General features: G+C 45.6%; 3 protein-coding genes across 6 annotated transcripts in view; 2 read left to right on the top strand and 1 right to left on the bottom strand.

The window, feature by feature from the left end:
- Positions 1 to 17,849, top strand: part of swap70a (switching B cell complex subunit SWAP70a) — a 924,354-nt gene that overhangs the window by 671,062 nt on the left and 235,443 nt on the right. The window lies entirely within an intron of this gene.
- Positions 690 to 7,263, top strand: atxn1l (ataxin 1-like). The gene is made up of 3 exons (XM_044029765.1): positions 690 to 813; positions 2,729 to 3,916; positions 4,872 to 7,263. Exons 2-3 carry the CDS (start codon positions 2,852 to 2,854, stop codon positions 6,327 to 6,329), a joined length of 2,523 nt encoding a protein of 840 aa, XP_043885700.1. The 5' UTR covers positions 690 to 813; positions 2,729 to 2,851; the 3' UTR covers positions 6,330 to 7,263.
- Positions 11,702 to 17,849, bottom strand: part of LOC122772091 (zinc finger protein 821) — a 12,699-nt gene continuing 6,551 nt past the window's right edge. For 2 of the 4 annotated variants that reach the window (XM_044029779.1, XM_044029776.1), the window contains exons 2-6: positions 17,219 to 17,350; positions 16,989 to 17,107; positions 16,471 to 16,569; positions 15,748 to 15,914; positions 11,702 to 15,563 (exon numbers count right to left, since the gene is read on the bottom strand). In XM_044029779.1, coding sequence (XP_043885714.1) covers positions 14,615 to 15,563; positions 15,748 to 15,914; positions 16,471 to 16,569; positions 16,989 to 17,107; positions 17,219 to 17,350 — 1,466 coding nt within the window. In that variant the 3' untranslated portion in view covers positions 11,702 to 14,614. The remainder of the gene's footprint in view (positions 15,564 to 15,747; positions 15,915 to 16,470; positions 16,570 to 16,988; positions 17,108 to 17,218; positions 17,351 to 17,849) is intronic. The other 2 variants (XM_044029778.1, XM_044029777.1) reach the window with 2 other exon arrangements.

Here is a 17,849-nt window from a genome sequence, read left to right as displayed (position 1 = left end):
TCAACAACAAAAAATGTAAAGGAGAGGGGGAGAAGTGTGAATGATGTGGGTCGAGCACAGGGAAGGTTTGGTTGCTCTCACAGGAAAAAACACTGAAACAATTTTTGGCATCTGAATTGAATTCATGGAGTTTCCTTGTTCATTTACACTAAAGCTACAGTGTAAGAAATTGCACGTCTGACAGTAGAGCTGAAACAATTACTCAATTATTAATCGATTAGTAAATTAATCAACTATTTTGATGATCGATTAGTCGGACCTATTTTTTATAATTAAAAGATATAAATGAGAGGTTTACAGCAGTTGAAGGCTGTAGCGTCACCTCCTCAGTACACGTGACTGCAGCTCCCCCTACTGTGCATTCAGGCAAACTTCACTTATAGATTTTGCCTTATTTTTTATTTGATTTTGTTTTATTTCATGTATAGTTTATTTATTTATTTATTTTCTAAACAATGCTGTGCATGTGCATGATGCCAGTAAAATAATAAATGCTTAAATAATGTGCTATCGTTTGCTGTTAATAAAGAAGGTAAAGAGTATTTTAAATGTGGGTAAAATAAATAACTTAATAACATAAGTGACGTCAGTGAGAGTAAAAGATGCCTCGCTGTTCGAGGTGAGGTCGTTTTTGTGTGAGGGAAAAAAAAACAGGAAATTGAATAAACCTGGTGACGTCATTGGTGAGCGCCTCCGCTGGCCTTCGAAATGGGCTCGACTGCTAAGCCTTGATTTCTTCAAATTGTTCGCCGAATTATTTCAACTTTTTCGTCACGTACGTGAAGAAAAGTGTGTTCGCGATGACATGTGGAGGTACGTGGACACACACACACACACACACGGGTGACGGGTGAGTCATGTTCGCGGGGAGCAGATGTGAGGCGACTCCGTGTAGCTCGGTGCAGCTGTGTTAGCCGCGGAGCTAAACAGCCGCAAGCTGCCCAGCGACGGACAAATGTGACAAATAAAGCTGCTCAGACGACACCGGCGAGCGGGAGAACTCACCCTCCGTGGCCCGTGTTCACGCGTGGAGTGTCACGCTGTCACTCGGTTGTGTTTGCGGGGAAATGGTGACTTTAAGTGGCTAGCTAACTTAAGCTAAGTCAGCCTGTAGCAGACGGCACATACAGTTAATCCGAAGATGAGTTTATCTTCTTTTTAACACATTAACTAGTCAAATGACCTTCCCTGCATTAACTGTATAAAGCAGAGGTTTGTGGTGTGTTGCTGGTCGTGGGTTTGATTCAGTACTCTGGTTTATTGTGAGTGAAACCATTAATCCAATCCAGTCTGATTTGTGAGCCAATAATCTAAAGAAACTAATAATCTCTTCACAGTTGAGTGTATGATCTGTGAGTTCACACGTGACTGATCAGCTGTTCTGCTGCCACTGCATCTACTGTATCAGACTGATCAGATGTTTGTAAGATCATGTGACAAGAGTGCTTCAAGACAACCAGCAGGTCATTCTGTGTCAGTAATGCTGTTGTTAGCTCACGGATGATTACTGACACTCAACAGCCACTTTCACATTCAATAAACAGAACAGCTAATAAAGTGTCAGGAGTGGCACTCACTGATGTCACAAGTGGTTATTTGACATTCACATTGAAGCCTTTGGCAGACGCTTTTATCCAAAGCGACATACAAAAGAGGAATAAGCGACAAAGAAGAAGTCTGAAGAAATCCACTAGATAGGAACAGTGGACTGAGGGTGAGAGGGTGAGAGTGCAGAAGTGGATCAGAGTGGGGGGGTTGGGGGGTAAAGTATGTGCTCGGACAGAAGATGATCTTTGAAGAGCTTGTTGAAGATGGACGGGGACACCCCTGTGCTTGTAGCGCTCGGTAGGTCGACACGGGAAAAGAGTCTGGATGGTCTTGTGCGGGTGTTGGCATCGCCTGATGAACTTTGATGATGAATGGACTAGTCGAGGGGTAACAAGCCCTTGAGTTCCTGTTGCCTTATCATTCTCTGTAAGTGGAGGTGGTTGTCCTTTATCCTTTCTCTCCCGTTCTGATGCTCGGTTTAAACTGCAGCAGGTCATCTTGGTCTGCATGTCTGCATGATTTGAGTTGCTGCCGTGTGAATGGTTAATAAGATATTTCCCATAACAAGCAGTTGAACCAGGGTGCCTAATAAAGTTGCTTCAATCTACTTTTATCTCTAGTATTTTCTGCTACTCTTTGGGCAGCTGTGTCCATTTATGCAGAGTGAAAGTCCATCTTATCTTTTTATAAAATGGGGTTTGTGGAAATTTCTTTTAATAAAATTTCAGTGCGATTTTACTGCTGCTGCGTCATGCAGAACTTGATCTTTTGGCTTAGTTTTAGTCTTATGCACAACACATGGAAGACGCTGTGCCAATGAGATGAATTCCTAAAAAACACATGATGTTGATTTCAGATCCTGATCTCAAAGTTTCCAATGATTTTTTTATGGGCTGAGAAGCATCTGAAATCAAGTAACTAAGTAAATGCTCGCAGTTGCAAACCTGTGATGATAATAATAGATGGACCACAAATGAGGTAGTCATTTAATAATTGTTTTTATCAATGGAAACGTTTTTCAAGTCTATATCTTTGTAATATAATTATCAATAGTTACGTGAACTGATATCAAATTAACAATTGAATAAATGTCCTTGGTGTATCTCATCGTTTAAAGTATAATAATGATGTTAGCACTGATGTGATGAGGCAGTATTTCTTTGTCTTTGTTCTTTCGTAGGTGAATTGGCAGAGGAGGTCAGCCCCGTGATTTTAGAAGTGCTTTGTGTGTGGGCTGATCGGCTTGCAGGTGTCACCTCCTGTGCAGTACAGTAAAGCCACTCACTTGGTCACGCAGATTGCAATGAAACCAGCTCAGGAGCGCAACCAGGAGTGTCTGCCTCCCAAGAAGAGGGACCTCCCACACAGCAACAGCAGTGGAGCTGGAGGGACTGGAGGAGGTGGGGCTGCAGGTGGAAGCGGTGCCAGTGGAGGTGGAGGTGGAGGTGGAGGTAGTGCTGGTGGTGGTGTTGGAGAAGAGGAGGTGGTTTCCATCCAGAACTCTGCAGCCAACAGTGAAACTCAGGGAGGGAACCCATCTGGAGAGTGGCTGCGAGCTCAGCCAGGGCTTCATTATGGAGTGGAAAATTCTGATGGTATACCAGCAGTGCCCGTTGACCAGTACAGTATGCTCTACAAAGTGGCTCTTCCATCTGCCTCCTACTCACCAACCAGTCTTCACCCGGTGTTGAGCCACATTTCTCCAGCCTACACGGTTCATTCTTCTCTCCTGCAGCATCCAGGCCTTCCCTATCCTCCTCTTAGTTACGCCCAGATCCCTCATTCCTCTCTACAGTTTGTTAGTTCCCCTTATGCAGCCGTACCATATGCTCTAACCCAAGGTTTCGTCCCTGGATCATTGATCTCTCCTTCAGGCACGATCCCCCAGCCCCACTCTGTATCCCATCTGGTTCCTTATCCATCAGTTATACAGGAAGGTGTCGTTTCTCCGCCTCCTCAGGCTCAGGTAGCTGCTCATACCTTTGCCAAGGTTGCAGCATCGAGTGGCGTGCCGATGATGCTGCCTCCAGAGCAGGCTGCCCCGCAGCACCTCGGCACTGTAGGAGTCCTACCCGCAGCCGAGCTCAGCTCTCGGGGGTTGCCGATCTTCTACCACCCTCAGGGCGCCAGGGCGGCCATTGCCACTCAAGATCTACACAATGCTCGGCAGGAGAGTGAACCAGAGATGAATGGAAGGGATAAAGAGCAGGGAGCGAGGGAAGTCTTTCCCGACTCGGTCTACGCTGCCAGAAATGCTCGTCTACTGCAGGTAGCGCAGGAACACAACCAAGACCGAGGCCTGCAGAACCGGAGGCTGGAGGAGAGGAACTCGCCCGGTCAGCGCAGCACTCCAGACAGCGACCTGGAGGTAAGAGCCGTGCACCTCCTACAATCGCCCTTCCTCTTCTTTTAATAATGATCAGATAAAGAGTGACTTCTTCACACAGTTAGCGTCTTTATTTAACTACGTGTTGTTTTGCCTCACAGAGGAAGAAGACGTGTTATTTGCTTTATTCAAAGGCCGATTTTCTTGTGCAACATGAAGCGTTTTTTATGCGATGATGGAACGAAACGACTGAAAATGAAATACTAGCAAACAGTCACTGTAATACAGCACTGTGCAAAGGTCTTAGGCCGCCACCAGCTGTGTTGTTTTTACAGTTGAACTCATTCAAACACATGGATGTGATGCTCTGGAAGAAACCTGTGGACTCTTTCACTGCAGAGATTTGTTGGACATTAACATTAATTAGGGTTCTGCTCTAGGTTTAAGAAAGCCTGGATCATGCTGTTGTTCAAGGGCAGGTCACACACGTGACACTTTAACCCGTAGAACCTCTTTGATGATGATGATGAGTGTTTTTTGTTCTGAAGAAGCTGCAAACATATTACTCTGTATTTTCTGCACATGTTCAGTAAAGTGAGAAATAATTGTACCCTATGGTCATTATTGGATTCATTGCTTAAACAACAAATGTAATGAGTATTGAAATAATCTCATCCAAATGCAGTCACATACTCACTGCTGTATTTATGCAAAGAAACAGTTATTTTTAGACGTTTGCTGTGGGTCTGGAGGTAAAGACAGAACCCACTCAGCTGCTTCGTATGCTCAGTCAGTTCTTCAAAGCTTATTCTATGATGGTGTTGATTCTCTTACAGTTAAATCATTTCTGTTGGTTTGTGCTGACAACTTTAAAGCATGACTGATGACTTTATTTACAGAACATACATGTTGGAATTGTCGTTTACCATGATTGAAATGTTCTGTGTGTTTCTGAAGAAGTAAAACAATCGACTTAAATCCTTGAATCACCTTCCAGGTGCAGCAGGTGGTGGGTCGCATGGCTTCCTCCAGCCAGGGTGGTGGTGGAGTGCGTAAGGAGGTCTCCTTTGCTCCGTTGAACCTCTCTCAGGCAGCACAGCGATGCAGAGATGTCGACGCAGAGAGCGCAGCCATGAGTTCCAGCCGCGCTGCGTACGCGCTGCATCCTGCGAGTTACAGCGACCCCAGAGTGACCGCGCTGCAGCAGCAAACGGGACAACATGCAGTCGTGCTTGCCAATGCGCAACCGGTGCTTATTCCCCTGGAGTATCACCCGCAGCATCAGCCCCAAGCGCTGCAGCAACACTACGCAGAACTGGCTAACGATGCCTCAGCCAGCCACGCCTCCACCACCGTGGCCTCCGTCAACCCAAGCTTTAAACCCTCTGACTCTTCAGCCAGACTGTGCCTCGCTGAAAGGCCGGAGCCGCCCGCTGCTCATCAGCAGCTCTCCCAGCATCCTCCTGTCCAGCCCACAGCAGAGGTGACTCAGGCCTTAGCGTCGAGCCTAACGCCTTCGTCAACCTCCTGCAACTCATCACATTTCATGAAGGGGGCCATTATTCAGCTGGCTACAGGGGAACTGAAGCGCGTGGAAGACCTGCAGACTCAGGACTTTGTGCGCAGCGCAGAGGTGAGCGGCGGGCTGAAGATCGACTCCAGCATGGTCGTGGACATCCGTGCCTGTCAGCAGAGACCGGGTCTGGTGTCGCTTCACTTTACCGTGGGCGAGCAGCAGAGCAAAGTGGCCATCGACGTTCCCCCGGAACACCCCTTCTTTGTGTTCGGACAGGGCTGGTCGTCCTGCAGCCCCGAGCGCACGGCCCAGCTCTACGGCTTGTCCTGTCATCACCTGCAAGTGGGAGATGTGTGTGTGTCCATCACCCTGCAGCAGCAGCAGCAGCAGCAGCAGCAGCAGCAGCAGCAAAAACAACCACAGCACAATCACTCACAGCAGCAGCAGCAGCAGAATCTGTCGAGGACTTTGAGCAAAACCAACGCTACATCAGGACCTGGTCACCAGCTGATGGGACCTCCTGCCCCTCAGCAGTCACGGCCTCAGTCTCACTTTAGGATAGACCGCGTCCACAGAGAGAGACAGAGGGACGGGGAGAAAGACGTGGCCGACAGGGAGGAAGCCACACACTTAGGGGTAGTTAGCCACACTGAGTCGCCCGTCAGACCAAGCAGGACCTCAGCAGAGCATCCTCGGAGCCAGAGCAGTTTCCACTTACACACAGAGGGCTCTGTGTTTGCTGGGGCAGGGATGGGAGCAATGCATGCTGCTCTCGGTGCTTCTCAGAGGCGCTGGTCCTCACCTGGCCTCCAAAGATTCAATATGAAGGGAGACGAAGGTCCGCGCCCTCAGATGAGCACCTCCACCCACATAGGGCCCTCCTTCATCCCCCAGGAGGTCAAACTGTCCATCGAGGGGCGCTCTAACGCAGGGAAGTAGCATCACGTTTGGTAGCAACTATAAAAGAGACTGCCATAGGTAAGAATGAGTCTGACGAGGAGAGAACGAGGAGAATCAGAGTGTGAATGTAGCCTCAGAATGTTTGAGATTTTGCACACCGAAAAAATACAAGATCGTTCTCAAACTACTGAGAAGTTCTGGTTCTGGTTTGGTTTTTTCTGTCTCGCAGCCAAAGGATTGGAGCCAGTGCTGTTCACGCCAGCCGAGGTCTGACAGCGACACGAGAACGCCGAGTAGACGTATGTAGCTGATGAAATGCCGACCATAGTCCTCACACACTGCATTTCTCTTCCTCCCTCCTTTGTTGCCACTTCCTCACAACCCAGCTTGGAGGTTACTATCGTGTTCTGAACACTCTCGCTTCCTATTTGAAGAATAACAAAGGCAGCCATCATTGATCTGCATCTCTAGGATCTCATTTCTCTGAAAAGCATTTACCCAAAAATGAAAATAAAGAGAGAGTTGCCGACCTTGGCTGCTCTCGCGGTGAGATGTCGTCAGTGTTTGTTACACTTTGCTTCTCCAGGAATGAAATTCTAACGTGTCGCGCTCGTCTTACAATCAGAATAGTGATCAATCAATCAATCAATCAATCAATCAATCAATCAATAATCCAGAGTTTCTTTCTCAACTGCAATCACTTCCCACTCCAAACACAAGTTTTCATTACATGCTATGTGTGTGTGTTCATAAACGCCACAGATTGGAACTCTGAGGTCACACAAATATCAGCATTCCAGTCTCATCATGAGTGAGATTCTCGTGGTCCATCATGTCCGTGAGCAGCCCGGTGACGTTGAACGCTCCTCTGAACACTGTCACTGATGCAGGAAGCAGCGACACGTGGTCCTGGCTGCGGCCCGCTTTAACCCAAACCCCTGGAGAAGTGAGACCAGTTAAGTCTCTTCATTCTGAACTTTCTCCGGCTCAGTCACCAAATTCAAGCAATAGTTCTTTGATGAGCTCCCGTGTCGTTGTTGTTGTTGTTGTTGTGTTGTGTTGTTGTGAGAGCAGACACACACACACACACACACACACACACACACACACGTATGTTGGTGTTTTGAATCTTCATCTCCCTGATTGCTTTATATTTGCATGGATGGACTCGAGGCTGAACCGTGCTCGCGCTCTCTGTTGTAACATACGCGGTCTTTAGCTTTTGTACCAGGATTCCTCTGGTGCTTTCGGGACGATCGTCTCCTGTTGCACATGTCAAATGTCACTTGTTGATGTCACACTGACCTTGTTAATAGGAATTGCAGTACATGTGTTTTAGGTGTTTGTTTTTAATGAAGGGAACATGTTTGAAGTGTTGTTGCTCTGCGGTGACAAGAGAGAGAGAGAGAGAGAGAGAAAACTACTCTGTTTACAAATGATCTGAGGTGAATGCTGCAGTTCTGTCTTATCCTCATCACTCAAGAAACCTTAAGAGATGAAAGTGAAGATAAGTGCAATTAGACCAATCCAGAAATCATCCAAAGGTTTACAATCATGTCCCTCACATTCCCGTCACAAAGACTCCTGTGTTTGTGTCTCACTGACGAACACTGTCGCGCCTCGACCTTTAACCCCTCGTTCACGCTCTGTTATTAGGAGCAGCTTTAAAACACCATTCCACATTTTTCCAGAGTAAAGATTTCTTCCTGAAGAGGTGGAAGAGTTAAATCACTCGATGCAGGCCTGGGTAATACGTCGATTTAATCAATTCGTTTTAATTAGTGGTTTAGGAAGATTTAGGAAGATTTGAATGAAAAACAGTTTCTCTAACTTCCACCAGTGTTAAAAAAAGAGAGACTTGTCTCCTCAGTAACATTTAATAACAGCATTTATTACAGTTATTATCAGTGTTGGGCTGCAACAATGATTCCATCCATGGAGAAAATAATGGTCAGTTGCAGCTCTAGGTTTGTGTTTGTTTGCACTTTAACCCCAAAATGTTAAAGTGTTATAGTTGGAGAAAAGATTCAAACTTGTTTAGAATCATTTATTTGTCACATGTTAAATGTTTTTAAGAAGGAACAGGAATGAGCTAAAGTCGTAATTTAAAACAAAGACGATGTTAAAGCCGTAGTTCATCGTACGTTTGGATAAACTGACGAAAAATGTGGACGTGCTCTTTTAAAAGCTCTTCATTCAAAGACGATAATTCAAGTACAGTTTCAAACTCACCGTTTAGTTTCCATTCTGTCGCAACATCATCCTCATTCATTCATTCATCTGAGAAGTCGTGGCTTTTTCTATGCAGATAACGGACGGACACAGAGACACAGGTGGACAGACACTGACACAGGTGGACGGACACAGAGACTCAGGTGGACGGACACAGAGATGCAGGTGGACAGACACAGAGACTCAGGTGGACGGACACAGAGACACAGGTGGACGGACATACAGGTGGACGGACACAGGCGACGGTAGCCGGACAGACGCAGAGACACAGGTGGACGGACGCAGAGACACGGGGACGGACACAGACACAGGTGGACAGACGGGTAGACGGACACAGGGGGACAGACACAGGTCTGTCTGCTTTATAGTTCAGCTCTTGATTAACGAGCTTTCGTTGGAAAACAAGCCAGTCAGTGGTTTTGTGTGTTTGTCGTTAATCACCAGTGAACGTCTGATGACTCGAGTCAAAGAGTCGTGTCAGATTTTCCTGTTTGGTCTCCAGCATTAGATCAGTGTCACAGCGTATTATTACCGTTATTATCATTAGATCAAGATGCATTTTAATGGTGCAGCAGTGCCTCGTCCTCCTCCTGTGACGTTACCTCACGTTACTGCTCACAGACCATAATACCATCCTGTGCAACCGTGAGCCTTTTTAGAAGAGCTCGACTTCTTCTGATGTTGCAGAGAAATAATTGCACTAAATCCGCTCCTTTACAGTGTTTTTAAAAATGAAAACTGTTTGCAAAAATTGAAGCGTTTCAAAAATGTAAAAGCACACGAAATTGACGCGAAGTCACAGCTTTTGTGTTTGTGTAGATAGATTTTGTTAGTTTTGATGATGCTTGTCAATAATGCCTTAAACGTCTGCAGTGTTTAACGTGTGAAAGTTCACACAGGAAATCTACAACCTTTGCTTTTTCTTTTACATCATTTTAACTTTTCATTTCCACTTTTTTAAAGTGTGTGAAAGTGAAGTCAGTGGAAGCTCTCGTGTCATTTTGACAAGACGACGTAAAAAGCATCAGCAGTGGAGAGCGGTCCGTTAAATCCACACACACACACACACACTGCTGCACAGGCTGTGTGGTTTGTCTGGTGTCGTGTGTCGTCCCGTCGTCGCCGGACTCAGACACAGTCTGCGAAGGAATTTAAAATCAGGAGAAATCAAACGGTTAAAAAGTTTTAAAGTCTGTGTTTTCACATATTGGACATTGTACTTGTTTCAGCACAAGGTGACACTGCTTTTTATGTGACGTGTAACTATTGTAAAAGAAAATCCACAAAAACTAAACAAAAACAGCAGTTGTTTTTTTTTTTTAAATGCCTAAATCTGCAAAATATATGCAATGATGTTTATGTAACATTCAATCCTCAAGTATAATCCAGGTTGTATGAACTTTGTATAGTGCGTTTTAATATTGTATGACAGTACCAACATGTATTGATCTTTATCAGAAGCCTTAGAGTTGTCGACCCAAAGTGCTCCCTTAGAAACCCCCACACCTACCTGACTTTAACTAAAGCATTAATATCTCTATTTTGTTGCATTTTTATTTGTACCCTTTTGAATAAAATAGATTTGTACTGTATATTTGTATCTCTCTGTGAACGACTTAGGGTGGCCTGTTTCTTTTGGTTTTTTGTTTTCGCTGTTTTAATTCTATGTAAGGACACAAAGATATTGTATTTTTATTGTTACAGCTAACTTGGAGACATTGCATTTATCATGTTTGTTAAGTAAACACAATATAATATATATATATATATTATATATATATACAAATATAAATATAAACTATTACCCAACTGGTGTGCTGTGTTTCTTAAGCTGCATTCAGGACGTAATTAATAAAAAAAAGTTCCTTAGTGTAAAAGTGTAAAGTCCAACTCTTGTGGTGTTTTTAGTAAATATGCTTTACTGTGTAACTTTAAAGTCTTTAACACCTTAGCCTCAAAATGTCTGTCTTTTGTTGCTTATTTTAACCATAAAAGAACCGGGTGTGCTTTTGTCTATTTGGTCTGCACGTTAGAATAATGTATTAATCATTTAAAATGAAGACAAACACTGTCGTTTTTTTTTGTGTTAAATTTGTGTAAAACATTAATAACCACATTTGTTTGAGTTTTTGTCTCAATGTCCAAAAACAGGCCAAGAAATGGAAACTCTGCGTTTCTCCGGCCCAAAGAGCGGCGTCCTGCGACCCCGGCGTCCTGCAGCAGCGTGAGTGAAATCACCGTAATAAACACTTGTTGTCTTTGATGATACAAAGACACTTTAACACGTTAAAGGGTTAAATACAAACTTATGTCCATTATGTTCATTAGAGCTGATTTAGTCTCAGGTTCACAAGACTTCATCACTAGTTGGGTTTTTATGATCCAAAAGCTCAATATCGCCTCTCAAATATCAGACGTGTGTATCAGGGTTCATCACATGACCGGTTCACTTCAAGTGTTCACTCGCCATGGAAACGTTAAATGCTTTCAAGGTGGAGTCTCGCGAGACGGGATTTTACTTTTAACACCTGCGAGTACTTTGTCAACATTTTTACAAACATCGCTTTTATTCTGGCGCAAAAAGCTGTCATGGAAACACGACTTGTGATTGGCTGATTCTTCCAGGTTCTTTGAAACAAAGAGGTACTTTAGGTTAAGGGACTAACCCTGGTTCTCTGAAACCGGAGCAAGTTAGTGGGTGAGGTCAGGAACGAACGTTGTAAGAGAAGAAGTGTGAGCCAACTCTGCGTACTGGAGCTTTATTACAGTTGTGTGTGTGTGTGTGCTGTAATGAAGTAGCAAATAAACTAAAACTAATAAAAGATAAAACATTGCTCATGACACCTGTGAGTGTTGTTACAGCAGCAGTGTTTTAATGTAACAAAGTACAAATACTATTTTATATATATATATATAAATACTGTATATATTATATTTTTACAAATAATCAAATCAGGAAAAGAAGAGTTGATAATATGGTCTGTATTATACATGAGCTGTTTCAGTTGAAAGACAACTCACCCTACCACTGAGCCGCCATGGCTCAATCGTAACTCCTCACTTTTGTAGTACTTTTCCTTCTAAAACTGAGTAAATTCAGTGAAAGTTCAGTGAATGTCATAAACTTGAACTCATTTTCTGGTCACACACTCACAAAGAGAGGAGACAACACTGGAATCTTCTATGATCGTAAAGTCAATGTTTATTTCCACATTCATCACCAGGTTTAACTGTGGTCTGTACAACTGTGATAACAGGGTGGCGCCCCCTGCAGGAGCGAGCTCATTCATTTGGCCTTGTTCAGAAGGATCTACTTTGTAAACATGGACATTAAGAGAAGAAATCCTGAAAGACTTGTTCATATAGAAAGGCCAACAATTTTTAATTAACATTTTTCTTTTTCACGGTAAAAAACAACAAAACAAAAACAGGCAGGCATAAAGAAACCAGAGAACACGAGCTCATATAGAACCATTCTAGGACAAGTGCATTTTCACCACATGCAGTGCTTAACGTAATCTGTACTGAGGGGAAACTGCTCGTCAAGACCAGCAGGAACCAGGACTTCCTCTGCATCCAAACATCACACACTGAAGTTCTCAAAGAGATCACAGCAGTTCCAAAAAAACAGGAGCAACATCTGAGGAGAGTCAGCGTTCAGTAGGAGAGAGGAGAGAGGAGAGAGGAGACACCTGAAGTCATGGGTTTGATGGCAGTGAGACGCTGCTGCTGCTGCTGCTGCTGCTGCTGCTGCTGCTGCTGCTGCTGCTTTCACGTCTTCAAAGACTAAAGTGTCTCTGCTGAAGTCACATGACACGTCCCGACTGTCTCCATCACATCACGTGATCATTGTTCAGGATCAGAGCGGTGGACCTCTCGCCGAGTCGCGGCGTTGCCTGAGAAGCTTTGACGTCTGTTTAACTTAAAGTTGCATTCTGCATAGTTTCAGTTTCAGTGGAAATAAATGGAATAAAATCTGTTGCATAGAGGTTTGAAATCTCCCAGAAATCCACACGGTTAATAATTAAATTTTGTGTAACAGACTCAAACCGCCCCCACCTCTGATCGCTGTATGTTTGCATCTGGACGAGTTAACGGCACTGAACCATGACCTTTAAACCAGGGACATCCAAACATGGCGTCTTATTTAACAAAGTGTGAACAACTTTATATCATCAACAGATACAATGTAACCCAGATATTTTCACAAAAGAACAAAACAACAATATTCACATGATATTGCATAAATATGTGCAGGAATGAGGTTAATGAATAAAATCTGTCTCCCAGTATGGGCCGTAACTTTCATTCAATTAGCCTCAAAAAACAGGGACATGAGGTTCAAACCATGGTTCCTGCTGACAGAAGAGAAATAGATCTATTTATAGAGATAAACAAGTGGTAAAGTCGTGCAGCCTCACAATGCTACACAATCTGCATCATCTGTGTGTGTGTGTGTGTGTGTGAGAGAGCCTCAGTACAATATTAATAATAATAATAATAACAATAATAATAATAATGATGATGAGAGAAATACGTCTGAGTGGGCAGAATTCAAGTAATGTGATTATTTCTGTCGTCAGTAACCACTGAACTGAACTGATGAGCCCAAACTATAGAGAGGTAACTAATGTGTCGTACAGTACGAGAACAGCAGCCAACAACTGAGATTCTAACAGGCAGAAAAACCCTCTGCAACAAAACGACAAAATGACAAATCAACAAAACGACAAATCGACAAATCGCACCGGCAAAGTATTCAACACCTGTGTCTGTGTGTGTGTGTGACCGCGGAGAGAAAACAGAGATTCAAAGTGGCAAAGAGAACGAGGAGCGATTGAGGGAAGAGAACACAAGGAGAACATGAAGAGAATGATGTGGACAGAACGTGGAGAGAACGATGTGGACAGAACGTGGAGAGCGTGTCGAGAGGCAAATGCATGAAGACGACGGGAATGTTGCTCGACACTAACGGTACAAACCTGGGAGTCAAACATTCACGTGATGGACACGTGATGTGTTCATCACGTGAATGTTTGAGTCCCGTTAAAGGAACAGTTCAGGTTCTTTGACGTGAAGGTGTTTCAGGCACTGATGCAGAGTCAGTGAGTGACGTCAGTTTAGAGCTGCAGAGAAAAACTAACACAGCTGATCTAATCACTGTAACAGTTTCTGTTCATGATGGAAAATAAGATCTGAAAAACAGTTCATAAGAATTTACTATCTTCAGTTAGTCAGCTGAACAGAACACACTGACCACACATCAGAGCTGTCACTTTATCTGACGCTGGGATGGAACCGAGAAAATAAGTCTGATGTCATTCCTGCGTAATTCAGCAGAGGGCGCTGTGAGTGACTGAACACCAGTGAGCGAAACATCCACACACAAAGGCCTGCTTCACACTGGACGTGCCGCGGCTGCATTTTCACACTTCAGTCAGCAGGTGTCATCATACTGGACACATGCACACACACAAGTCCAGTGTGAACCAGGACTAAAGCGTCAAAGGAAACATAAAAGAGTTTTAAACAAAGCGACAGCTCTGCAGTGAACGACCTCATACTTCACAAAACACCTGAAATGTTCCTTTAAAAGTGCCTCAGTGATACACACACACACACACACATGACCTCTGTAGTATAGTGTACAGTAGATAAAGAGCTTTGGAAGCTTGGAGACAGAGGGGGTGTCGCCCGCGCTGAGGTAGTATTTGGACTGAATTTTAACTTCGCAGGCCCGCGATGGCAGCTTGAAGACAGAGGTGTGGCTACCAGTAAACCCGGGTCACTGGACTGGCAGAGAGGAGGAGGAGGAGGAGGAGGAGCTGTGGCTACAGAACCTGCCCCCTTTACTGAAGGTCCATGTGCAAAAGTTACAACTGCTCTGTGTTAAATCTGAGCGTCCGCTGGAAAAAGATCAAATCTCTTTACAGCATGCGTTTAAGTCTTTATCCAACAACACTGTGTTCACACTGGAATCATCTGAAGTTTGTGTCAAGCTGTCGGACACAGTTCTGCATTTACGGTGGAGTGCAGAGGTTAACGTTGCTGTTCAGAACCCCCCCCACCGTCCCCAGAGTGGTCCGGTCCAGTCAGGGCAGCTTCATGAACAGACTGTTGTCAATGGAAGGGACGGGCATGGGGCAGGGAAACTGAAAGAGACTCATGTCGGCCGTGAGCGCAGCCATCGCCGCAGGATCGTTCTCGATCTGTGTCCTCAGAGCCGGGTCGATCTTCTCCAGCCGCCTCTTGATCCTCTTGGCCTCTCTCTCGCGGATGAGCCTGGCCTGCCTCTTCTCGGGCGTCTCGTTGGCCCTCTTCATGCGCATGGCCTCCCGGTCTCTCTGCAGCCTGCGCGCCCTCTGCTCGTCTGATTCCTGCATCCTCTGCATGCGCTTGGCCTCGCGGTCCCTCAGCCTCCTCATTTCCCGCTCCTCGTCCGTCTCACACGCCCTCTTGTTCTTCTTGGCCGTGCGCTCGCGCTCCAGACGATGCAGACGCGCTTCTAAGGGTTCGTTCTTTCTGCGCAGAGCCCACTTCCTCAGCGGCGACTGAGCCTCCACCAGCTGCTGATAGGCCACGCAGCTGTTGCACACCAGCAGCACGCCGGCCGGATACACCGGCATCGGGCTCAAGATGTCAGGGATGGGAGGAAGGCCTGAGGAAGAGGAGTTCAGAGCGTCAGGGATGGACGCGAGCGACGGCCCGTCAGAGAGCAGACCGTCAGGTAGCGAGGGGTAGGAGGGTCCTGGTCCTGAGCATGGTCCAGATCCTGGGCCCGGACCGTGACACGGTCTGGGGCCGAGCCCCTGGCAGGTAAGACTGGACTGACATAAGTTGGTGCTGGGGTCAGGGCCTTGACATGGATGTGGACCCTGACACAGACTGGGACCTGGACCAGGACCAGGACCGTGGCAGGCGTGGCTGCCGGGGCCAGGACTGTTCATGGGGCTGCTGGACACAGACTGAGACAAGGAACATGTGTTCCGTCCATCAGCGACGTCCATCCTGGACGTGTCGAGGACGTCTTTCAGCTTCTCTCTGCAAAACGATGAAGCACAATTCAACTTAATGTAACATCGATTATGTATTAAATCATACGCTGGCAGAGGAGGACAAGTGGACAAAGAAGTGGACACTTGTCCAGTTTGACGCAGTGAAGACACCGCTCTTCTTAAAGCCACGTGCATGAATGACCTGAGAGAAACGAGGGGCGGAGTCAAACCTGTTGAAGCTGCTGGTGTCGGTGAAGCGCGCTCCACAGACGGCGCAGTTGGAGAGGCGGTCCTCGGAATGGATGAGAAGATGGCGCCCGAGTGAGCCAGGCGAACTCAGCGCTCGCCCACACACCGGGCACACGAAGCTCTTAGTGTTGCTCATCATACTCGTGTGCTGTTAGAGGGGGAGGGAGAGAGAGAGGGAGGGGGAGGGAGGGAGGGAGAGAGGGAGAGAGAGACGGAAACACTCACTTTACCTTTAAACTAAACAGAAGAATAAAAACAGAGCGGTCAGCGTTTGGGATTTGCTGAAGGTTTGTTTCAAACTGTGTGAAACATATTGAGCAGGAATAACGACTCCGTACTAAGAAGTGTTCATTCGTTCACCACAGTGTCACAGGTTAAACTGCTCGGCCTCTGGTGTTTCACAGAACACACATTCATCCTTTCAGAACCAGCAGAACCTGCAGTGATGTGAGTTCTGTAAATGTAACAAACACTAGAAGACGACCTTTTTAAAACCAAAAAACATCTTTTTCTAGAGCTTGACTTCATGTCGTTTTAAACTTGCATCCTTGTTGTGTTTGGTGGAAAAGTTCATTTTACTAATGTGTAAAATTCTACACTAAACTTGGAAAACAGCGTTTCAAATTCCAGACTTTTTCAAACTTTGAAGACCCACACGAGGACTCTCTGAATCTCTAATAATGAGAATAAAGCGTAGTTCTGACCTGGTAGACGTGGGCGATGAGTTTCTCGGGGCTGCTGAAGTCCAGAGTGCACAGAGGACACACAAAGCTGTGGAGGTGGTCTCCTCCGTCCTCGCTCTCCTGACCCAAACAAACAAACACTTTAAAACACTGCGGCACTTTCTCACGTCCACATTCAGCCTCGTTGTCTTTGTGAAGATTCTCTGTTTACATTCTGTGATCTGAAGCACAGCGAGCACACAGTGACACGATGCACACGCACTCACACACTCACACACACACGCGCACACACACACGCACTCACACACACACAGAAGGTCTGAGCAGGAAACATATTCACTGCAGCTGAAGGTGCTGAAGTCTTTCAGGAGCCCAGTGAAGCGCGCGTGGTTCTTAATTCCATCACTGAGTCATTAGATGCAGACGGTTTGTCAGACTGCGCCCCCTGCTGTCTGACATCACAGGTGCGTGACAGGACGTGAGATCATCACATGACTCTTCTGAGGTCGAGACTGAGGATGATGTGACGTCCCGCTCACCTCTTTGACTCCCGCTCCTTGAAGGCGACACTGCGTCCTCTTGGTGGTCATGTGGTCGTCAGCGGACGCGTTGGAGGACAAGTCCTCGCCGTGGTTGTCGAGGTCACTGTCGCTGTCTTCTATGGAGGCAAACACAGCCCTATCAATACAGACAGACGACAGCAGGGCTTACTCTCACTAACACACGCGATCCGTCCACGTCCCGCTCGTCTCGTCCCTGCGGCCTGTACCTGAGACGCTGTCCTGCCCGTGGACTTCCCGCGAGTTGTTGCTGCAGCATTCGCTGTCTTCGGTGAACTCGTCCCTGCCGTCCATGTTGATCGTGTGCTGAAGTCCTGTGATGCCCAGAGTGTGAAATGGCCCTGAGACAGAGAGACAGAGAGACAGAGAGTGTGATGTAAGACAACGGTGGACTGAGACTCTGCTGGACACACAAAAACTTACTTACACACAAATATAATTAGAGCTGCAACCAACGATTATTTTCTTAATCGATTCATCTGACGATTATTTTCTCGATGAATCGTTTGGTTCATAAATATCAGAAAATCAAACCAAAATGAATGATTTCTTTGTTATTTAACAAAGTTCAACTATCAAAACGCTTCAAACGATGAATCGATTATCAAAATAGTTGTGGATTCATTTATCAATCGACTAATAATCATATGTATCTTCACACAGAGTTTTATCTCCATGGCAACAAACTGTAATACTGCATTTACTGTAATAACAAACCACAGGAAGGGATTCATGTTTTAACACGTTCACGTACAGCTGAAGGTTCTTGTTGTTTCTAGTAACGAGAACATTAGTGTGAAACTCGACTGAACGCTGCAGCGAGCTCGCTGACATACTTAC

Source organism: Solea senegalensis, linkage group LG7, assembly GCF_019176455.1.
Source record: "Solea senegalensis isolate Sse05_10M linkage group LG7, IFAPA_SoseM_1, whole genome shotgun sequence".
NCBI lineage: Eukaryota > Metazoa > Chordata > Actinopteri > Pleuronectiformes > Soleidae > Solea > Solea senegalensis.
This window is presented reverse-complemented; position numbering and strand designations above follow the sequence as displayed.